This window comes from Clarias gariepinus, chromosome 3, assembly GCF_024256425.1.
Source record: "Clarias gariepinus isolate MV-2021 ecotype Netherlands chromosome 3, CGAR_prim_01v2, whole genome shotgun sequence".
Lineage (NCBI taxonomy): Eukaryota > Metazoa > Chordata > Actinopteri > Siluriformes > Clariidae > Clarias > Clarias gariepinus.
In genome coordinates, this window is record NC_071102.1 from 25,587,052 (window position 1) to 25,612,238 (window position 25,187).

The 25,187-nt window shown below is 36.2% G+C and overlaps 2 protein-coding genes across 2 annotated transcripts in view; one reads left to right on the plus strand and one right to left on the minus strand.

Moving 5' to 3' along the window:
- The window catches only part of dlgap3 (discs, large (Drosophila) homolog-associated protein 3), a 195,680-nt gene extending 186,326 nt beyond the window's left edge, over window positions 1-9,354 (minus strand). The window contains exon 1 of the mRNA XM_053493174.1: window positions 9,249-9,354. The gene's annotated coding sequence lies outside the window, so the exon portion shown is untranslated. The remainder of the gene's footprint in view (window positions 1-9,248) is intronic.
- Window positions 9,355-14,498: 5,144 nt separating this feature from the next.
- Window positions 14,499-18,560, plus strand: gja4 (gap junction protein alpha 4). The gene is given in 3 exon segments (XM_053493175.1): window positions 14,499-14,601; window positions 16,283-17,276; window positions 17,279-18,560. Coding segments are annotated over 2 exon segments (1,035 nt in total). The 5' UTR covers window positions 14,499-14,601; window positions 16,283-16,291; the 3' UTR covers window positions 17,329-18,560.
- The last annotated feature ends 6,627 nt before the right edge of the window (window positions 18,561-25,187 follow it).

The window sequence follows — 25,187 nt, forward strand, 5'->3', positions numbered from 1 at the left end:
TGTCTTGTGGTATGTTGTGTCCAGATTGACCCTATTCAAATGTGAGAAGGGAAGGGCATGAAATTATGCACCCATCATCCATGCCCACTGTACCAGCCTCAGTGTTATGATCTGGGGTTGCTTCAGTTGCTCAGGTCTAGGCTCAGCACCGTAATGTGGCAATAAAATGAAGTCAGCTGACGACCTGAATGAATGTGCTAAATGACCAGGTTTTCACATTGATTTTTTTCCCCCACCCTGATGGTACAGCCATGGTTGCAGTACTCAGATTGGGGACAACTGGTTCTGGAAGAATTCACACAAATTGGTTACAACATTAGTTGCTAAACGTATCAAGTGATTATGATCATGTGACTATCTGATATTTCTAGTAATAGTTACTAATGATGACTGAATACATTACAAATGCCCCATACAGTACAGTGACCCTTGTTATTAGATTAGATTATAAATCTGTATATAAATATAAATCTGTATTTATACCGTTCTGTTCTTTATGAGCAAGGTACTCATATTCGGTTACAACATCTGCTCAGCAGCACACCTGTCTTTGTGCTCATAAAGATTGATAATGATTAAGATTCTTCTTGAGTCTATTGGTCTTTGTAAGCTCAGGTCAGCTACAATCAAGGAGACATGCTTATTTATTACACATTTTAGCATTTGTTTTAAAATTGTAATCCATCTAATATAAGAATAAATAAGTTATAAAACCTTGAGTACTAATGTATACACTAGACTACACTAGATTTAATGTACACTAGATACATTAGAAGACCACAGCTTGTAAACTTGAACATAAGAATAAGAATCTGATTTCCATTTTCTTCTTTTTTTTTCATCCCATGCCTAAAAAAGTCCTTTTTAAAACATTTTTGCAACATAAGAAACTCCAAGTAGAAGCAGGAGCTTAGCTGTTACTCACAAAATCAGGTTATGTCAGCAAATCTTTATTTACAACAGAATGCACTCACATCTGCTATCTTCACAATGAATTCAGATACATCAGTAATTCAGATATATGCACAGATCACTGTTTCCTGATTATCTCGCTCCCTATTCAGTTTTATATATCATTGAAAAGAATTACACAGATTTACAGGAGAATAAAAGACTATAGATGAAAAGCCACAGGCAATTAGTCCTAATCCTTTTTGCTACAGTTAGGCCTTTTTTCAACAATCCCGAATTCTCTTCTATGGGAAAAAAAAAAAAAAAAAAAAAAAAGAGTTAGCGCTCAACCACAGGATGCACATTGGCTTAGTGGTTAGCACTGTGGCCTTTTAACTTCAGGGTCAAGGGTTCGATTTCCGCCTCGGACTCCGCTTGCATGGAGTTTTTATGTATTAGGCTAACTAACAAAGTTAGCCGCTAGTCAGACATCAAGCAGCTAACTTGGTGGCTAATCCAATGGCAGTGTTCCCATACTACCTTACTATGTCAGCTTTCCAAACATACCCAACATACCTGTTTCTTCTCCTACAAGTGCAACTAGTTAGTGTCTAGCCACTGTCTAGCAAATTCACTGGTTAGTCCAGTTTGCCTTCTTCTCTTGGTATTTAATCAAGTCAATTAACTATGACCACTTAATGACTTAATTTTTTTATTCAGTTCATTTTTCACTCAGAGTACTCATATTCAACATATTCAACACATTTTTAAGTCAGTCACCCTGCAACACACTCTTTTCTCTAGCTGATCATTATCCTGCCACTTATTCATTCAACAATTTAACCTAATCATTTAATCCGAATGAATAATTTGTTATCTGTGAATATCCTGACGTTTTACACACAAGAGCACACAGTGGTCCGGAATGGACAAACTAAATGGACAAACACATGGCCAGTGTGGCATACTATGCATATCGGTGCATTAAAACAGCTTGTCAGTAATGTCAGTAAACTGCTTCCAAAGTATTGTAAATACAGCTATTCTAGGCAAGCTTGTGTCATGCTTCAGTTGAAAAGAGATTTGCATCATTAGCTACTGATGGTAACAACAAGAATGTTTCGCTCCGACACTCTTACTGCTCTTTTCTGCACACTTTGAAGTTATAAATACATTAGCATTTATTTTGGGGTGGATTAATATTTTAATGCATAAAAATGTCTAATGTTAAGAACATCACAAGCAGCTTATTCTCATTTGTAAAGAGCCCAGGACTTAAATAAACCTGAAAGCATGTGTGGAGAATAGTGACAAGAGTACCGATTGGTCAGGTGGAAATGGAATTCTGTGTGCTATTTCAGGAAACAATTTAGGCTCTCAAAAACATGAGAGGTTTTTGAAGAAAAAAAAAAGAGCACAGATTTTTGATGGTATTATGATGGGAGTGGAGAAGCTTTTAAACGAATTTAGATTCTGGGAGGCACGGTGGCTTGGTGGTCAGCATTGTCACCTTGCACCTCCATGGTCTGGGGTTCGAATCTCTCCTCTCTGTGTGCGTGGAGGTTGCATGTTCTTTATGTGCCTCGTGGGTGTCCTCCAGGTACTCCGGTTTCCATCCACAGGCCAAAAACATGTAATGTAGGCTGATTGGCATTTCCAATTTGCCTGTAGTGTACAATTGTATGAGTGTGTTTGTGTTTGTGTGTGTGTGCGCACATGTGCCCTGTAGTGAGTGGGCACTCCATTTAGGGTGCACCTCGCCTTGCGCCCCTGCTCCCATAGTAAGGGATACTACACAGGATAAGCAGTATAGATAATAAATGGATGGGTTTTAGATTATGTGAAACCTTTGTCCCTCTTAAGTATGAGGACTTAGTCTTGATATAATTTGATATGACAACATTTTGAGAGCTTTAATGTGTTTTGAAGCCTTTCCAAAGGTCTTTAGCTTCAAATACATTCTGCAATCTTACATGTTTTCATTAGGAATATATTGGAGTATATTAAATAATATTGTTTTTTTATAGCAAATACAGAAATGATCAAATATTGTTAAATGCGGTAATAAATAATAATACTGTTAAAATGTGTCCATAATTAAAATGTCACTCAAAATGATAAACTGTCACTTTCATTCAAACAAATCTGGCAAGGGCAGAACTTGATTACATTATTCATGTTTAATTTACCATTTCTGCAATTTTTTTTTTTTTTGATCTTACCAGAATGTCTTATATTGTATTCAAATTGTATTCGACACTGGTAAAAAAAAAAAATAGTGGTATTGAGGGGAGAAATTAAATGATTTTCAGCAGTTAATGTTTTATTTTTTGCCTCAGGTCACACATCTGCCGCTGGAAAAATAAAAATAAAAAATCACAGAATGAAGTATATAATTTATTGTATTTTAATTTTGTGTGAATGATCTAAGTAAAGATAAAGTTGTTTGCAACTATCAGGCAATCATATAATCATCTGTGTTAATCATATAATATCCTGAAGTAGTGTTTTTATCACTTTGTAATGTATCTATATAATTTAATATCTATAAAAAAACATGTGCATGCTATTGTTAACTATTTATATTTGAAATGGATTTTATAGTTATGCTGAACATACCAGGAATACATGGTATATATAATACAACTAATCTGATTGACAGCTTAGACTAAAAAAATTAAAGTTTTAGGATAAACCCCCTCTTCAGCAAAGTAAAGTGACCGAGCCAATCTGAATAAAATCTTTGTCTGATTAATTAATTACTGTAGAATTCATTTTACTCAATGCAATTTAACAACTGTCATGTAAGCCTATTCTTATCTGATTCCTTTCACAGTTGGAATCCTTACATATTCCTTTGTGTCATAAAAAGCACTGATCAAGGCAGATGGAGCAAAATGGCCCAGTGGGGAAACAAAACTCATTAAATGGTTTAAGAATCCTGTGAGTTTAGATGAAACTGAGATTAAACTAATAACCTGAGTCAGAGCTAAGACACGACTTCACTGCAAGTTGTCTCAGCACTCTTAGCAATATCCACTAGGTATTCAAACAAACTGTGCACCTGTTAAGAGCATTTTATTAAAAATTTTATATGCCGTATTTTCCAGACAACAGCTTTTCATACTGATACCATTTAAAGATTGGTATCAGTCGCCCAGTCACCCAACATTTTTGTTGAATCTTGCATCAAAATCAGTATTTTTCCTCTCCCAAATAGCTAAATTGTCTGGAGTTCACATGGCTTCCGACTTACGAACAAGCTCCCGGAAAAAAAAAATATTTGTTGGACTGTGTTTGCACTGCTGTGTAACTGTATCCACACTGCAAACAACTACATGTACAGTATTCCCCGACCCACAAACAATTAATTTTTTTCCAGGAGCTTGAAAAAAACCCTTTGATTTCACTTACTTATGGTGCATGTTTAACTTTAGGCAAATTCTAATGTACTGCCAAAGTGTCATAAAATTCTGTAAAATATTCCTTCTGTCTAGACAATTTTGTCAAAGCATCACGCCAAAACTGGCTGGACAGACATACAGACAGAAGGAATATTTTCTGAGACTGGTTTCTGGTCTTTCAATGTATGAAGCGTAAAGATACCAGTAAAAGATACCAGTAAGAGAGCGAGTTCTGCCAAACCTCTCTTTTATTTATTTAGACTACTTCTAAACTGATAAACTTTTTCCAATGCAGAATGGCAAGCTGTTTTCCCCCAGCCATGCCCCAAGTTGGATGATGAACAATGATCAATGCCCGAAATGTTGATGCTTGAATATCTTCGACAAACACTTATGGAGCCTTGATTTCATTGAAGCATAATGCCAATAGTGATGCATGAAACTGCCAGACTTCGTAAATACTCCTGACTATTCATTATAGTCCTCTGACGCCGCACAAAATGAACTGATGGGCTGCTAGGAAAAAAAAAAAAGTTCCTTCTCTACACTGTCGTTGGAGGCTCAGCTGCTCAGTGCAGTGATCTGCAACTTTGTACAGCTGTCACACATGCAGGGACAATATAATACTTTCTCAATCTCTCTCTGGGTGCTTTTGATTCTCTAAAGTTGAATACTGAGCCCACCCTGGTGGACAGTGATGAGAGCCCTGCATCAGGGTATTCAGGTGATCAAAGAGAGATGGGAAAGCATGTAACTCTGCAGGCTGGCACAAAGACAGTCTTAGTAAAATTGGATCTTCCACTCAACACAAATGCTTAACCTCTGAGTATAGCTACCAAAGCAGCAAGCGATTAAGCTATCCAATAATGTTCAATGTCATTAAAGATGCACACTTGAAAGTGCATTATAGTTGTGACCTGAAAGAAGGCTTTAAGATTAATGACTACCTGAAATATATTATAAGCATTACATCAAGAGCAAAGGACATTTAATCACTGGAAAACATACCAGTTTAATGCTGCAGATCACTGGGATTGTTAATGCTGATAACTAAAAAGCAATTTCTAGAACCTTAATAAAAACACTTTACAAACTGATGTCACCTTAGTGTTTAAACTGGTCACAGGCTCTGGAAGAATTAGATTGTCACTTGCCATTGTATGAATAACAGACACGAGGCATCAGGCTAACCCTAGACATTGTTGTTTGCCATTACTAGAGTTGAAACTGCCAAGTCTTTTCAGGAACTCGGGTCATGTGGGGTCATTTATTGATTCGTTTAATATATAGACTGTCTAAAGGAGCAGCCTGTTCTTGCACCACTATTTCAGTCTAAATGACAAACATCGATCGGAGCAATGGCCAATACTGATTTGATCTCCTTGTTTAAAACATCATTGGAATTTAAAAATATCCAGCTAACATACTATTACAATAAAGATGGTGCTGCTCCACAAATCCAGAAGAACTGTACACATAAAGGTACACTATATGGTCTAAAAGATGTGAACAGATGGCCATCACAACTTGATATAAAAGTTTTTCCAAAGTTGGTAGCAAGCAACTGGAAAGATGGGTGTTTTCACATTATTGTTTCTGATTTTGCTTGACCCCAAAGTCTGGTTCATCTTGATCAGTGAGAACCCATTGTTCTGTGCTCGTGAAACGTGCCTAAATACACTATAAGGGGTGGTCTTAGGCACAGTACAGTGTACTCAGGCTGGATTGAATTAGGCATCTAAGTAAATCATACCTGACCATGGAAATAAATCACTGTTTAAACACAATGTCATCTGTGCCATTGTGATGGGGCAATCGTTCCTGGGCACGGTACAAATAAATCCTGCATAATGTGTAAATGCAAAGGGATATTCAATAAGCATTTCATTTTCAAACACTACCAAAGAAGGGATCAACCCCAAAGGTGCAAAACTGTTTTATCCTGAATGCTGGCCAGTCCCTACTTCAGAAACCGATCCACAAAAAGGAGCACAAATACCCTGCATTTTAGCTCTAAGCCTTTACATTAATGTCTTTTTGCACACTGCCATTCTATCTGCTTCACATATAAAATGCAATTCAGAATATGAAGAAATATGATTTGTTGCTATCATAAATCTAAAAAAAAATAAAATAAATGCAGAAAGATGAAAAAGACATTTAAATTCCCATGCAATACAAGTGATTTCTCCAGTTCGTTATTAGCACAATACCCCCTTTTTCCCTTTGGGTTACCTTTGTACCTAATGTGTTCAGATAGTGTGTTTGAGCATTTTCAATGTCAGGGTCTGTTTGTACTCCTTCATCTGGATGATTGACTGGGCATACAGTCCCATGTTGACTAAAAGGAAAAAAAAAGTCCTGATTTTGTATGCAAATGCTCTAAGAGTCATGTCAACCATGACATCACTTGAACAGATTTTTTTTCACAACATGATTCAAAAGTGTCATTTTGGGTTCAACCTTGAGTGGGTTCATCCATATAGGCGATCACTGAGGACAATAATAATTTAAATTTATCATGATAAACAGTTGATCTATGATTGAATTGAGAATGCCAATGCCACCTGGGTGCATTGAGTTAACAAGAATAGCCAGAGAAAAAGCTAAATATAGTGCTGACATTTTACAATTTATGTACCTGGGGTTATTACTGTATCTATTGTTACTTTAAAATCTGGTTATAATTAACAAAATAACTGTAAAAAAAATAAATAAAAAAAAGTAGCGTTTTCTTTTAACCTTTCAAACATTGCATAGCATGCATTTCTTGAAGGTGCTTGAATTGTCCAAGAATTATTTCAGTTCATATTCACTTAGGATGTTTTATAATGTGTAACTTCCATTACATGTAGTTCTCATGTAAAAAGCCCATGTAATTATGGAATTCTTCATGTATATCTGCACACATGCACTCTACAAATCGTTAGTCAAACTTGCTGAATACTATTTTAAGCTCGGTTTTCTATTCTGTACTTTTAGATTTGAGTTTCACTACAGCCATCTGCCACAGCTGTTAACGTGATAAGCAGTGACAGCCTGCTCAGCATCCCACAGCTAATTGTTCGAGGTAAGTTTCACTTAATGCTTCCTGTGTTGATGATGTAATTTGGATTAGACTTTCAGAAAAAGTTGCTCATGCATCAATAGTCAAAAACTTTTTCGTCTCATTTGCTTTTCAATTTGATGGTAAAGCTAATTAGAGCAGCCAGTGAGATGTTCTACTTTGTGGGATAAGTGGTGATGGGCCCATGCACAATGCTCTGAGAGGTAGCTGTGATGGAGACCTATTATTATTTCAATCTATAGTATTCACAGGGGATTCACTCCAGCTAGAAGTGTGTTTCATTATCAACATATTGTTATTTCAAACTTCTATTAATTTTGCAAATAATAAAAAATAAACCATGCTCATTATTGCTCTGTCACCCTGAGTCTTTCATTCTATTTGTTTACGAAATGTTATTTACTCCTAGGTTAATGCATTATGTATATCAATGTTTCATACACTTAAAGCAGTTTGTAATTATTATGTTCTTTCATTTAGTCAAATAAATTGAAATTGCAATGAAAATATTAACACAAATACCTTTTCCCCAATAACCATCCCCAATTGAGTGCAAACATTTTACGTGCCTTAAAAATCCTTCCATTTATTTATTGATGTATTTATTTATTAATAAACACTGATTTAAACAGCCTCTGCTTATGCTGGGGGTGAAGCTCATTTCTGACCCAGGGAATTCCTGAACCATGAAAAGAAAAAAAACTAGCCAGATCTATTAAATAGCAAACATGTTAATTAAAATGTTTCTGTGATTTGTAGAATTATGCATGGTCTAGTCACACCTTTAAAACACTAGAGATAAAAGTAGAAGGGAACAGATGCAGAGGTATAGAAAGAAAAAGGAAGACAGTGATAGAATATAGGACAAAAATGGAACATAGAAGCAAAAAAGCGTAGTAAAGGAGAAAGGGAGTGAAGGTGTCACATAGAGAGAAAAAGATGGAGAACGAAAAAAGAGAAGAAGCAAAGAAAAGAAAAGCCTCAGCGAGAAAGAGAGCTTTAGAGATTGGGGGGGTGAAAGGCAGGGAATTAGTAGATCCTCACATTTAAGCCTGCTTGGTTTATACCTGTGGGGGCACATGAAGGCCTTGGTGTAGCAGAGAAAAATACAGCACAAAAAAAATATATATATACTTTCAAAGAATACATTTTAAGTGCGATCACCTGTACATGCATAACACAAGATCATCACAAGTGAGAGAGACATGCCCGTGTGTGTTCACAAATAAAATTCCAACCAGATCCTGATTTTTTTTTTTTTACCAAAAATTGGTAATTTCCCCTTATGTCATGGACACGCTGTAGGACGAATAGGCTATTCACCTTTAATTTAACCCCAGTACAATTGCAGTGTGCATTGGATAAAAGGAAAAAAAATGCTGATAACCTAAACATTTAGCTTTTACTGTATATGATTGTTAGATTTTGAAACATAAGCAGAGAAATGGAAAAATGTATAGTTAGGTGATAAATATGTTGTAAAAATGAGAAAGGCTTGAGAGTGTGGAAACTGATTCTTTTTTTCTGTGATGATAATTAAAAAGACATCCGGTCTGGATTTACAGTAGGGTCCGTATCAGGCTGATTTCGGAGCGATCACTCCTCTACTACACATGCGCACCAGAATGTTTTAGCGGAATTGTGTGGAGTACAGATCGCTTGGTCTTGTATGGGTCATAAGAAAACTGTCGACGTTATATATATATATATATATATATATATATATATATATATATATATATATATATATATATAACCTCAATGCACATGAAAGCCAGGCTACCTGAACTCCATACAGTATCATCCAGCGCTGGCGAGGACAACTCTGATCTACCGGTTAACGGAACTCGTTTCAGGAGCGCATCCTGCTGAAGAAGACCACTTACCTGACTTTGGGGTTCAGAGGATAGCCATGCAATCCCCTCGTCCCGGGAACGGTGCAGTCAATATTCCTGTATGCAGCAGGCTCGTCTTTTTCGGCGTTACAGAAATCCGATGAGAGAAGCAGAGCGCGCGCTGCAGGTCTGTTCTGTGCCGCTGCTTGTGATGTTCCGCGCGCTCAGGATTCCCCTCCGTCCCGGCGCTGCTCTCATCCTATTGGTCCAGAGCGGGCCCGGTACCCAGAGGAGGGGCGTGGCTACACGGAGAGGAGAGGAGAGGATTTATAAAGCGAAGTGCGCACGCTAGATGATGCTACACTCTGCAGCCTCCGAGAAATAAAATAAAACATGGCAAAAAAAGATAGTAAAATCATAAATCAATGTGTCTTCATAGAGAAAAAATAAAAAATAAAAAAAAACTACAAAGGACTGTGTCAAGAGTCTCTCTTTAGAGACTATATAGCCTTGCCACCCCAACTTATTATCACACTTCACTTCAAATCACATCTTTGAGAGGCCAATTATTATAATTACAATTCACGCAGAAATAATCGGGATAATTCCTGTCTACCTCATGATGGTTCAAATAATAATAGTTGTAGATATTTTGATTAAGTGTCTCAGTCTCAGGAATAATTTATTGCCTTGTTGCTGGGGTGGTCATAGAATGGACATAGAATGTTTTTCCTCATCAAGGGGTTGCTACAGCGGATCTAATCCATATATTTAACTTGGCACACCGGATGCACTTCCTGACACAACCTTCCCATTTATCCGGGCTTGGGTTAGCCACTTTATGCTGTGGCTTTGTAGTATGTGGTGGGTGTAAGGTTAAGGGTTCTTCCCCAAGGATCTTGAACCCTGATCCTCCAATCAACAAACTTACAAGCTTTAGCTGTCTGAGCCACCACTGCCCCAAGAATAGACATAATATAGCGTACTTAAAAAAAATAAAGATTTGATATGCTACTTAGACTGTGCTTACCTTCAAGGATTAAAAGGTAAAAGATGCACACTGTCCCTTGTAGTGTGTCCCTTTGTGGCCATCACTACAGCGAGAAAAGGATTCTTTATTACCCCATTTGTTTCCCGAAAGTGCTTGAGTATAGAACAACTAACAGCAATGTCAGATGATGCAATTATGTGAGCACCAAGGAACAATTCTGTCTTTCAATGTTGCAAATGCTACCATGCCTCATACATAATTAGGTCCTAAAAGGTTTATAATAATTACTTTCCCTTTCTCATGGGCATGGCACACCACCTTCAAAAGAGATCTGTGCTAAATAATTGCTGTTAGGGATTGACGTGGGTTGGGTACAATGGAGCATATGTTAAGATCATGTTCATTATTATCTTAATTGGAAGTGGGGATTGATGATAACAGGAAGATGACATCAAGGAAAGGGTATTTGTTTGTGTCATATAACTGCTAACTATCATGTCTTTGCTGATGCATTATCAGGCTATAAATGTACCATGCTCAGACCTTAGTATACTATGATTAGTCTGAGGATAGTTTTCATACTGACATTTTGTCAGTTCTCTTTCATAGCCATGGAATTCATATTACTATGTATAGATGCCTGAGGAAAATCAGATTTGTCAGACAATGTTTGTTATGATCTGTGCATTTTCATCCTTCAGGCTGTAACCTAATTTGGGCCCAGTGCCAGCTGCCTCCTGAGACATGCGTCCAGTATATCTGAACACAGCTGTCTCACTCATCCCAGGCATAGTCTGTCCTTACATCAAACTATCCATTGAAGTTAAATTAACATTTAGCTCAATACTGCAAATTTCACTCAAATATGAGAATAAATGTGTTAGTTTGAACTCAGGGAGATTAATCCCTTTGATATAGTATCTCCCACTTTGAAAACATAGAAGAAATCAGTTACAAATATAGTACTTAATGTGAAAGCTCAGAGCAGCTGTCACATGAATTCCATTTAATGGCTCACAATAGCTTTTCAATATTCTTAAACAATGGCATTGAAATCACTCCTGAAATGAATCACAGAGACAGAGCAGTGTTCAGAAATCTAGATGATCTCCAAAAATTACTAAGGGTAATTATGAAAGCGTTGTGAATTCCTGATAGAAAAGAGAAAAGAATTTGTCACTGCAAAGCTATAAAACCATTACAGCCTAATGTTCACCATCATTAAAAAGTGAAGAGACCTGGCATTGTGGAAAAGCAAATTGAGTAAAACTAGGAAGCTCAATGATTCATTTAGTGTCGATATTTTTTGTACCAAGCTGTAGGCCTCCTGACAGGATTGGCATGCAATTATCACAAGCGACATTCACCGCCTCCAGCAACAAGAAATATCAGATGTCGTGTGAATAAATGCAAAGCAATGTCACGCTCACACAAACACACACATGACTTAAATTTCATTAATTTATCATCATAATGCAGAATTGAGTACAGTCAATTTGGCTTTAATTTAAAGTACACAAAAGTTATCTGAGTAAATAGTTGAATGATACCATTGGTAAATCAGTCTTGTAAAGTTAGTGAATTCAGCACCTTGGCTAGCAACCTCACATGGTAATTTAAACAAACAGCATCTCCATTGACTGTAGATTAATTTCCTAGTCACTACTACAGGGTTGAAGTATACCCCTCATATCTTGGCACATCACACTGTGGTCATGGTTCTGAATAGCATTTTTATTGACTGAGCGAAGTGCAAGTGGAAGCCATTAATCAATCAGATACATACTGTGTGTTTAAATGTTTGCATTCTGTTCTGGCACAATGATGTACAGTTTGCATCCAAAAACAAGCAGATAGGCAGATTGGCTGCAGTAAGATTACCCAAGTGTAAATGGGCATTTGGATGTGTGTGCACAGCAGCTCATGCAGGGCAACGTCTCGCACCTTGAGCTCATTATTGATGGGATATTCTCCAGGTCCACTGCATCCCTGACCAGGAGTCATTGCTGAAGATGAGTGCTTAGGGGTGTATATGTTGTTTTAAATACTTTAAATATATAAAAAAAAGTCACTTTTATCAGAGTATTATTATGATCTTTGGATATTATAGAAACATTATGCTCAGCTATAACTTTTTATATAATTGTAAATATTTATACAAAGAAAACTAGCCATCAGAATACCCAAAGCATTATAACCTCCAACAAAGTCACAGTTAAAGCCCTCTCTGCTCTTTAATGTAAATTATGAATTGAAACAACTTCCAGTCACACAAACTGAAACAAGACATTAAACAAACATGAGTAATAATGACATAGAAATGAACAGTACCATATATAGTAAAGGAATGCCTAAACCCAACACATCTACCATGAGACATTTATATTAAAGTCAAGGTCACAACACTGTTTTGTGGTATTACTGGTCATTCAGTTATCAATATAATCTCTGCTCAGACTCAGTGGAGTTCTCATGGCTGATATAGTATGTTTGTAATCGCGGCATTATGCACAAATAAAACATGAAGTATTATTTTTCTGGTTTCTTATACAGTGATAATGATCACATTGGGGGGGGGGGAGAATAATTGTTTATATATGTATTTAACACAGCACATGTTCTCCTTGCTCTTACATAACACTGTTTTCACACCGTCACGTCCACTTCTCACTCTAGTGTAGGTCACAGAAATCACGACACCAGAGCCTACTTTGTCAGCGTCATAATTGAAAAAGAAAAAAAGAAGTCAACACCCTCAGGGGCCTGTGTCCAATCACTGTTAAAGGTCAGTTCTGAATTTAGTGCACAGTCATGGCCTGTCCATCCCAGATGTAGCCTTGTGGACTACAGAACAGTGACTGAACAGCCTCCCCTATTCGGTTAATCTTATGTTCTGAAAGAGATATAGCTCATCTACAGCTACCACTTACATATGTTTTTTTATTTATGGTGGTGGACTTGCTGTTACATCACATCATTATTTCCAAATTGCCATTTCCACAGAAGCACAACCTCGAGTTCCCTGCAATCAAAATCATTTCATAATGACACGCCAGAGAGGGAAGCATTTGTCAGAATGATTCATTGCCAATTGAACAGACTTTAGAAAATGCTTTCTTTCTGCAGTTGCCTTAAATAGGCCCTTTATTCAGTCAACCAATTAAAGTATTGACATGTTGCATGACCCAGCACTGTTAGGCATAGCTTATAGACAAATCACAACAATAAATCCACTCTCTATATGAAATCACTGACAAACGGTGTTCAAAACACGAATGCTGGACGTTACAGCATATTTAGACAAATGTAATGTAGTTTGACGCTACTGAGATGATTTATATAAATTAATCTACAGCTATCCAAACAGTCAATGTAAAAAAAATTTTTTTTTAAATACATACAACATATTGTCTTTGCATGTACAGTATTTACTCATGTTAGCTATATAAGCAGTAGTTTAATTGTTATCTGATTTCACTTAGGAAATGTTATAAGGGGAAATTATATTTAGGGTGTCTAAAGATTGTTCTGCATACCATACATTATTATTCTGTATCTAAATATTTACTTGGTGTATAATTAATAAGTGTATTCCAGAATTAAATCTACATCTTCAAGGTGTTCGTTTTGCCATTTTCACCAACCGCACTAGACCAGTTTATGTAATCTGAAGTGACACCTTGTGATCATACAGGGAAATGCATATCTGCCTATCTGTCAGTCTGTCTGTCTATTAGTATAGACCATTTTTCTTAATATTGAAAAAAAAAATTTTGGGAGAAACTTTAGCTAGTGAAATCATTGTTTATGCCAACTATTTGAATAATTCATTTGCCAAGTAATGTATGCTTTAAAATGGTAATATAAAAGAAAAAAAAAAAAACTCCACCCAAAGTTCCACCCTCCTCCTAAATTTTACTGTAAATTGTAAAAAAAAAAAAAAGGCTATAACTGCATTTTGACTAGTCCCTTAAAAGACCATTTAAAGCTTTAGCCGTCAGTGAAACTTTAGCTGGTTAGCTTTATACAGCATGCTGTCAAACTGAAACACACTTAAACAAATCAAAGAGAAATCTGGGTGAATGTTGAACTCTTGACATCATAAGAAGCAGGAGGAGTCAAAACCATCCAAGCATAACTCCATAACCAAGTGACCCATGGGTTGAAACTCTCCATGATGACATTTGTGTAAAGGCAGAAGAGAAAGCAGGCTATTTTTGAACACATCCATCCTTTTTCCTGACCAGGTTCCTGTGGGAGGGCCTGGGAAAGTTCCTCTCACGCTGCTCTCTTTCTGGCGATAACAGGAGCTCCTAGACATCATTACAAGTTCTGCTTCAGCTCTAAACAGACATACGAGAACTACAGGATCATTAGAAGACCAGGGAAAAAAACCGACAGGTAGAGAGACAGGTAGGGATCATGGGTTACAGTTCTTGTCTAGCCGCAAAGTAGATCTTAAAGTATGTTTGTTTGAGGGTATTCTGTTTTCTTAGAAAAAGTATATCTAATTAAGTGTAGTTTAGTAGACTGGACAGGAACGGCTTATATGGCAATTATAGTTTACACCACTTACAATAACTTGATACATGAAATTTATATCCGTATTTCATTATAAATGGAAATTTTTCTTTTCTGTTTACTGCACTTTCATACAAATTACAAAAATCAATAATGTTACAGTCTATAAATAGTTTTCATTTTGAGATATTTGCAAAAAAATAAAAATAAAACCTTGAAAAAAAAATCTAGTCTTGTGGGGAAAAAGCTCCGTGTTTAGATAAGACCACTGTGATTCAAAGGATGTTTACACAGATGCAAATCATCGCACATGCCAAAGTAATAGGACTGTTTTGTCCCTTGGGCTTACCATGAGTGCATGAGAAATCCACAGAGAGACATAAAGTTAGAAATGAGAATGAAGTCAGCAATCTTGGGATTTGGAACAAACTGTTTTTTGTGTAGGTCTTAAGGGAAAACAAATCAGGAAAATTTATTTAAATATTTAATCTATCTATAAAATATTTTGGTCACATATTCAGGCTATCAGTTGGGCTGTGGCAAACTAAATGAAAAAGTCCTCTTTAACAAAAATTAAAAGTCCTCGTATTTATTCTACAATCGTTACAAATGTTTCATCCTAAAACACAAATTTATGAAAAATTTAAACTATCAGTAAAAAAAAAAAAAAGATACAGGACAGCCGCGGTTCTTCAAGGTACCATCAATGTGATAGGTGCAGACAGAATATTTAGGTTTGTGTTATACCGTTTACTTCTGTGATGTTCCTTTACAATGATACATTTCTTTAACTTTAGGTACGAAATTTCCAGTACACAGTTCATATTTTAACCTTGCACATGCAGTCTCTTTAATCTATTTAAGCAGTTGTGCTGGGGAAGCCCATAGAATACATCAATTGTGTTCCAATTAACTTACTGTATCTATAGTAACCGCTTACTCTATACACAGACATGTATGACAAAAATTCCATATAATCTATGATTTAAAAAAAGCAGTTCCAAAAAATGCTGTTTACCAAAGAAGTCCATATGACCGATGTAATGAGGTTCTGTTAACATGTTTTAGAGTTTCAGCTAACAGTTCTTTAAAAAATAATAATAGTGCTTCCCCAAGTTTGTCATCACTGGGAAGTCAGAGGACTAGGGAGTTTATGCTTTGATTCTTGGTATTGTTTAAAAAAGCAGGAAAGAGAGTTATGCTGGTAAGGGAATTACCGTTCATGTTGCTAATGCAGGCATTAACAGGGATGTTTTACAGATATTGCATTGTTTCAGACATTAAAAGTTAAACGAAAGTTATAATAAAGATAAAACTCTGGACAAAGAATCCTCGAAATTCTCGTACAGAATCGAGAGGCTGATATAAAATTTTCAAAACATGTTTCAAAGAAATATTACTCTTCTTGGTATACCATAGAGCTCTGACTTTAACCTTCTGCTGTTACAAGATGCTTTCACAATCCAGTCATCACAATGTACTAATAGGAATATATTCATTTCTTTCCATACAGTCTGCACATTCTTGATGTGGTACTGTCAAATTCAGTTTTGTGTTTGTTTCGTGTCTGCAGACTCAGAGGATGTCCAGAGGTGAATGGGGTTTTCTTGAAAACCTGCTAGAGGAAAGTCAGGAGTACTCAACTGGTGTTGGGCGCGTGTGGCTCACTGTCCTTTTTCTCTTCCGTATCCTCGTCTTGTGTACCGCAGCCGAGTCCGCATGGGATGACGAGCAGGCTGATTTTATCTGCAATACCAAACAGCCCGGCTGTGAGTCTGTGTGCTACGACAAGGCCTTTCCTGTCTCCCATTTCCGCTACTTTATTCTGCAGGTTGTCTTTGTCTCCACGCCCACCATTTTTTATTTTGCCTATGTGGCCCTGAAGAGACACAAGGAGCCAGAACAGGAAACAGTGGTGCAGCATGGGAGACATCAGGATAGAAAAGCCAACGAATGCAAGCTAGAGGTGATTCAGGAAGAAAATGAAGACAAGAAAGAGTCGCTTAATGAAAAGGAAACGCCCAAGCTCAAGGGAAAACTACTGGGTGCATACACTGTCAGCATAATCCTGAAGGTCCTAATTGAGGTTGGGTTTATAGTAGGTTTGTGGTTCCTGTATGGATTTGTAATTCCAGCAAGGTATGAATGCACGAGGAGTCCATGCCCCCACACCGTGGACTGTTTTGTCTCTCGGCCCACTGAGAAGACCATTTTCACAATATACATCCAGGTCATCGCTTCAATCTCTGTGATCCTCAATGTTGTTGAGCTTTTCCATCTTCTTCAACTGTCCATCACACATTACCTGGAGAAGAAGTATCGATATCAGCAGCTAAGGGCTCTTCGTGTAATCGAGAAAAATCCAACAAAACTGGAGTTCCAGGTCCGAGCTTTCCAAGAAAAAGGCAATCTATATCTTCCAGGAGGAAATAACAGCTATGCGCAGCCAGACATGGACTGGAATGAGAGTAACCCGCATTCAATGGAGGATGTGCTTCCGACATACTTAAACTGTATTGGTGGCGCCACACAGAGATGTCACTACAAAAAGGATGCTCGTACCAATCCAAAAAAACTGATCGGAAAGAGAAAGTTTCCAGTGATAAGCATTATGTTTGAGCTTAAACAACGAGTGCAATGGTCCAGTGTGGGAAAATAAGAGAGTGGAAGAAAGAACTTTTTGCTCACATTGTCGTGAGACAACTGCAATTTCCTCCATTTCCTGTTTGGATGATCAGCGGAATGTAGCGCGCTGTAGACTCAACTCACTTTTACGACACGATTTAAGATAAAGGGACAATACTCATTGAACTGTAGCATAAGACATAGAAGGGTTTCTGAGAACCTTATGGAGAAGTTTGAATATGCAGTACAAAACAAAGATAATTTAATGTGTTTAAACAGTGTAAAAGGTACAGGAAAAAAAAGAAAAAAAATCATAATTTAAAGAATAGCAGTGATTGTAGAGTGACTATAGAGCTTAGTTTTAACTTTAATGTGGCCTGATTGGCCACATATTATCTAATAAATAGTTATTTATTCAAATTTTAAAGTGGTATAACCACAAAGTCATTGTAAAATGTAACTTGAAAACTTAAGTCCATCTGTTTCCATGCTGTTAGCACTGTTTCCTTGTACTTCCAGGGGGTATGTTCGATTCCCTCCTCAGATCTGTGTGCATGGAGATTACCTGTTCTTCCCCAAGCTTGGTGGGTTTCCCCCCAGGTACTCCAGTTTTCTCCCATAGTGTTGACAGATTTGGCTAATTGGCATTCCTAAAATTGGCAGTAACGTGTGAATGAGCATATGAATAAAATTGTATGTATGTATGTATGTATGTATGTACAATATGTATGTACAGTATGTATGTATGTATGTATATGTGTGAATGAGGTGCAAATTCATTCGATGGATGCAACAATAAGAATTGTCTACACAAAGAAATTTCATACTGTGATATTACGGACATTTCAAAATTCAAACTACAATATATACACAATTTGGAACTATTTGCTAAAATTGCCTAGGCACCTACTTTACCAGCTAGCATGATTTATGTTCACTTTTCTCATTCTGCTCTTCTGTTCCTTCTTTAATTTTTTCCAAGCAGTAGTGCAGGGGAGCCTTTCCTTAAATAAGTGCCTTTTTCAAAGCAGTAAATAGCATTTCAAATCAATGCAGGCTTTAGGTTGAGATGAATAGGTCTGAAAAGTCTCTTACTGATTTTACCAAGTCTCTCAGGCAGCCCTTACCATGTACAGCTATTCACACTGATAACAAAAGAAGTAAAAAAAATTTACATGCACTTAACAAATCAATTATGTAACAGTGAAATACATATGTGAATTTAAAAAAAGAGGTATATGAAAATGATATTTAATTTTTTATTCTGTACTTCATATTTATTCTAATTGTTTCTAATAAAGATTAATAATGATTACGAAAATATTAATATTGTCTCTTTCTGCGTGCATAAATCATGGATTTTATGAAGTATTTTTAGTTAATCATGATAATCATGAGTTTTATCATGTATTGTAAGATAAGTGTGATAATGAAAAGGTTAACTGGTTTGTACAAGGTGTCATAATTTTCTCATGCGTTTCTTAATAAAAGGGTCTTAATAAAAGTGATTTAAGCAAGTGGCACAGATCTGTGCTGGCGATACAGCATAGATCAATGACAATGAGGAGGCGTCGGGCATCATTCTGTGCATTTGGGTTTTCAGATATGTCAGATAGAAGGAAAGTTAGCATCATTTTTAAAAAGTGTAAGTCTTAAGACCACCAAAATAGGTGAAATGATGTCACAAAAACATAGAACTCTCAAAATGAGCATATTATTATTATATAATGTATTTGGTTATAGAAACAACCTAAAACACCCAGAAAAACACATGATGTGTCTGCATCTGTTCTATTTCTTCATCTGGGTCCGTATTTGCAAACCTTCTTAAGCCTAAAAGTTGCTCCTACTGACAGAATTCTAAGAAAATTCTTAGAATTATGACATTTTCTTTGAAATTCCCCTTAAATTTAGGATTAAATCTTAGTTAAGATATAAATGATTCAGGAAACATCTTAGCCCTAAAAACAGCTTTTAAGAAGCTTAAGAGTTTCTATAGCAGAGGACAAAATGGTGGAAAGAAGAATTATTTTCCAAATACTGAACATAAAGATAAAAGAAAACACTGCTTTTCTGTTCAATTAGATTTTCTTGTTGTTTTACTGCCTTACATCTCTTTTGGATTGTTCGCTACATACCATCCAAAAGTGTCACTTAAATAGACTGTCCTGCAATCATGTAAATTGGCAAAAGGTCAGCCATTTTGCTTCCATCAATCTGAAATGGTATAATAAAAGTAATAATAAATTAAAGTAAATAAATGTAAGAACTTTAATATAGTAACTACTGTGTGGAAATTAATTGCTTTTAAAGTAGACATATTTTCAACATTTGGCTGTTTTCTGACAATTTGCATAAAGTAGCCTGTAGTCAGGATTATACAAATTCATTATATTCAAACATTATGATATCATGTATTCTTTTTTCACAAAGAGAAAAAAGAGACCTTTGCAGAGGTCAGAGGTTATTTTTATTTTTATCAACCAATCACAGTCCTTGAATTGCTGCATCATCCATAGCAACAGGGTCAAACACAGCTCCTCACTAAGATAAAGGTTTTTGTACTTTCCTTACTCAAAGTTGCTCTAAGAAGTTTTCTAAATCACTTTTAGTCTAAGACTCCCAGCTAGGACATTTTAGATAGGAGCTCTCTAAAAGTTCTAGGAAGCTTTGTGAATACGGGCCCTGGTCTATTTCATTCTTCATATTTTTATTGCTTAGTCGTGTTTGTATAGTTCATAAAATGAAATAAAATTCAGTCCATCCTATTTTGTGCTAAAAAAGCATATGTCACTCTATACGGCAGCATTTTGAGCCCTTCACTGTATATGTTCATTTAAAAATAATAATAATTAAAAAAAACAGCAAAACAAAAAATTGCTAAAATGCTCTGAGATTTAAGGGCTACTGCATGTCTTCAGATCAAGATCGATTAGACATAAAATTAATCATCAGGTTTTGAACAATCTTCAGAAGCCCATACCAACTTGAGTACCCAATATCGTTAAAGCAAAATAAGGACATTCCAAATTCCTTTATGACTTCAAGTTGTTGTCAATAATATGGTACACCCTGTCACACTACCCAAATAAGTCAGGAACGGTTTGACGAAAATTAGTTTAAGTTATTGACTTGGTCTGTACTGTATCCCCCACATGTCAATCTGATTGAGCATCTTTGGGTTATGCTGGACAAACGAGTCTGAGCAAGGTTGGCATTGAGCGCCCATCTTGCAAAACAGAACTTCATGGGTCTACTTCTAAACTCTTTGTGCCTGATACCCTAGCACACTTTCAGAGGTCTTTTGGTCGATCATTGGGTGCCAGCCAGCTACTGTGGCTAGCAAAATCTACTTATGTTTAATTGTTATGGATTACACCACTGACCACTTTTGCAGTTCTGAGAGCAACAAGGATCAGACCCTGACAAACATCATTTAAAGAATACAAACAAGGAGTGCACTGTACAAAAAACACCCAAGATGTTGTTTTTATGACTGACCCCTGTACACATACTGATTATTCTCCAGAGAAATTTGTTTGGCTGCCCATAAAAATCTGTCTTCCCTGGGTTTCTATCTCAGCTAATGACAGGGGCTCGATTTATAACTCAAAATTGCGCTTTCTACGTAAAAAATGTAATGAACCAACAGCAGAGCAGTGCGGTAAGCTATTGATAATTTGATTACATTTTAATGAGAGTGATATAATATACAATACTTTTACATTTAAATTAAAACATTTTAGGTAGATTTCTAAAGGTAGAAGTTTCTCTCAGGGCTCATGTTTGTGCTAACATATTCTGCATTCAAGAATTGAAGTAAACATCTGTGTACAGTATATACGTGGTTAACTGATGTGCCACTTGATGCATGTTTTCCCAGTAGATGAAACAAAACCATTCATGTACAATGAATGGAGTCTTGTTTAAATAAAATCACTTACTCATTCTTCGAGTCCTGGGCCCGTTTTTACAAAGCTTCTTAGAATTCTTTCAGAGCGCTTCTATCTTAGCTTAAAAAGTCCTGGCTGGGAGTCCTACACTAAAAGTAATTCAGAAAATCTTAGAAATCTTCTGAGAGCAACTCTAAGGAAGGAAAGTGCAAATACCTTTATCTTAGTAAAAAAAAAATGGTTGACCTGTGTCAAACACAGTATTCAATATTTGGCTGTTTAATTAACTAAGGTATTTAGCCTATAACAGACACTTTACATTAAGTAGCCTGTAGTCATAATTATACAATTTCATTATATACAAACATTATGATTTCACTGTCTATTATATTATCATATATTCTATTTTCATGAAGAGAATATTTCAAGACGGTCAGAGGTTATTTTTAATCAACCAATCACAGTCCTTGATGAGCCATTTCTAGCAAAGTGGTCAACCCCTGAGTAAGATAAAGGTTTTTGTACGTTCCTTACTCAGAGTTGCTTTGAGAAGTTTTCTAAATCAATTTCAGTCTAAGACTCTCAGCTAGGACTTTTTAGAACAAGATACAGTAGGAGCTCTCTCAAAGAATTCTTAAAAGCTTTGTGAATACGGACCCTGAAGTGCAATGCAGCACCTCCTAAAGTAAATCATGCATTGTCTGCAAGTCTATACTTTATTGTTCATTGGTTAAAATAGAACCAAATTTTGAGCCTACAGTATATGGCGTACGCTCAGTGCACGTCATAAAGCTACCATGTATGTAATTCCAGTCTATTTCTGGGCATCATGCACACACATTCAATTTGGATCATCAGTTGAACCCCCAGCACCTTTATTTATTTATTTATTTTGGACATCCATGAACATCAAGAGTAACCTCATATGAACAAATGAAGTCATGTAAAACTCTACACAGACAGTAACCTGGGCCTGTATTCACAATGACACAATTTTTAAATTCTCTCAAAGAGCTTAGCTTAAAAAGTCCTACTGTAGCTGGGAGTCCTAGACTAAAAGTGATTTAGAAAACTTCTAAGGAAAGAGTAAGGAAAGTACAAAAACCTTTATCTTAGTGAGGGGGTGTGGTTGACCGCGTTGCTAGGGATCATGCAACAATTCAAGGACTGTAATTGGTTGATAAAAAATAACCTCTGACCTCTGTAAAGGTCTTAAATGTGCTCTTTGTGAAAAGAAAATACATGATAATAGATTAGGCAGTGAAACCATAATGTTTGTATATAAAGAAGTTGTATAATCATAACTACAGGCTACTTTATGCAAAGTCTCTGTTATAGACTAAATATAATAAAGTTAATTAAAACAGCCAAATGTTAAAAATGTGTCAACTTTTGAAGCAATTAATTTCCACACAGTAGTTACTATATTTAAGTTCTTACATTTATTTATCATACTGATTTTATTACTTGTAATCTATTTCAGATTGATGGGAGGCTCAGATTTTTCAGTCTGTGTAAGTTGCACTTTTGGATGGTATGTAGTCAACAATCCAAACTAGACAAAATGAGCCGTGTTTACTTTTAACTTTATGTTCAGTGTTTGGAGAATATTTCTTCTTTCCGCCATTTTGTCTTTTGCTACAGAAACTCTTAAGCCTCTTAAAAGTCCTCCTCTCTACTTATAACAATTTTTACCATAGGAGCTGTTTTTAGGTCTAAGTGTTTTGTGAATCATTTTTATCTTAACTAAGATTTAATCCTAAATATTAAGGGGAAATTCTAAGAAAATGTCATAATTCTAAGAATTTTCTTAGAATTTCGTCACTAAGAGCAACTTTTAGGCTTAAGATGCTTTGTGAATACGGGCCCTGGGGTCTAGCTGCCCACTGCACCACACCCAAAGAAATGTTTTGATGACACAAAGAATGTTAAGGGAAATAACCTGCATTGCTGCTCCAACCTTTGTGAAATTAGTGAGTTGCCTGGTGAGATGCTGCCAAGCATAACATACTGTAGCTTTTCTGCCCAGTGCACTCTGCCTAGCAGCTGTCCTGGAACAGAGTTCAACTTGTCATCTCGGGCCAAAACATAGCTTCACAAGATGGGCAGGTCTGCAAACAGTGAATAAACGCTGACCCTTTGGCTCACCTTGGCTGCCAAACAAAGTCACAGGGCTACCTGCTGTATGAAGTCTCTCTCTTTTTTAAAGGGCCTACTGTATGGGAGTACAGTCTTTCCCATTCTTGACACAAAACCACTGTCTTTATGGTTTTATAAACCCGTCTTTATGTCTTAATAAAACATAATGAATACCATGTTAGGTTTTAGATGTTCCTTTTGCCCTAGGGGTATGGAGACATTTGAACTTTCTTGTGTAGTTTGTGGATCAAATCAGATTTGCTGTAGGAATGATATTTTTTGTCATCGAGGTCATTCCATTCCCAGAATCCGACATGTTTCTTTGGAATAATGTCTTTTGCTCAGTATGAGTGAGTCACCCGTGTGTTACAGTATTTCCTCTAGCATTATTATACTGACCGCTGATGTATTTCTACCTGCTATTAAACGTACACTTACACATAGCCAGAAGACACATTGAATTACCAAACCTGTTATACTGTACATTTTCAAGGGGTTCTGACTGGTCAGACATCCTGCTTTTACCGGGGATTCGTTGCTAGGACTGCAGATCCTCCCACACCTCCACAAAATGTGTGACAGAAAACTTCTTGAATATATTTGGTATATACTGTACAGCAGTTAATGATCAGTGTTAATGTATTAAATGTTTTGTAGTGTAAAATGTCATGGCTGTATCGGTGTAGTTTAGCATTTAACTAGAGTGTATTATTTGTCTTACTTTTAATGCTACTGTTGTGGCATTTTATTTATCGTACTTTCAACCCATTCTTATGGATCACTATAACTTTAAGCCAGGTAAAATTTATTCATTTTTTTCCCCATGTTGCTACTATTATGCATTATGTAAAAAAGAACTTGCATATTTTGGTCTTATTTGACAATTTTTATCTCTGTTTTCACAGTAATTGTAAATTACCAAGGCATTTACTATAAATACATGTTAAACATACATATTTACAACTTGTTAAATCAAATGCTCTGAAATAATTTGGATTGTGACTGTAAATCATGATGATCCTATGAAACTCTATAAAGAGCATTGTTAGGTTTGTAGTTTTATCTCCAGTTTTCTTCCCTATACTGCAATAAAAATACAGAAGAATTCTGCTCCAGTAATAATGCCAGGTGGTTCCAGGGAAATGAGACATCGGGACCACCGGCAAGTGAGGGCAGAACACTTACTCTTCCTGCCAGCTAACGTGATGAAAGTACCTTTTTCCCCAGCTGTAGCCACAACAAAAGAACAAAAAGCACAACAGCACAACGAAGGGAATAAAAGGAACATTTTGCCTGATTCACATGATGCATCATAAACAGTGATTTATGCAAATGGTAGATTTTTTTTCTTTACCAGATCATAGCTTTGCTTATTTAGTTTTTTTTAGGTATTTAAACAAACAAACCAAAAAAAACAACGATAATTAAATTCATGATACAGAGGGTACATTAAATTAAACAGTGTTTTCTCCATTCAAGATGCCCATACCACCTAAATAAAAAATTACATTTGCTTGAGATTAACACAGCTATTTGATGGAGTCCTTAATTTAGACTGCGAGGAGGAAATGAGTTCGTGTCTGTTTCCTGATTCCATCATTGCTCTCTCCAGGGATTGGTACAGAGAATTGTTCACTGTGACAATGGAGCAGCAGTGGGCATTGTTAGATTGTTTATAATGAAACCCTACCAGCACTATACAGATGTCACCACCACCTCATCAAAAGCCTCTAATGGATGAGGCTGTAGGAAAGAGGATTAACACATTGCATATGAAATTTATTATATTCAATAACTTTTTTCAGTAATAGTAGTGTTCTG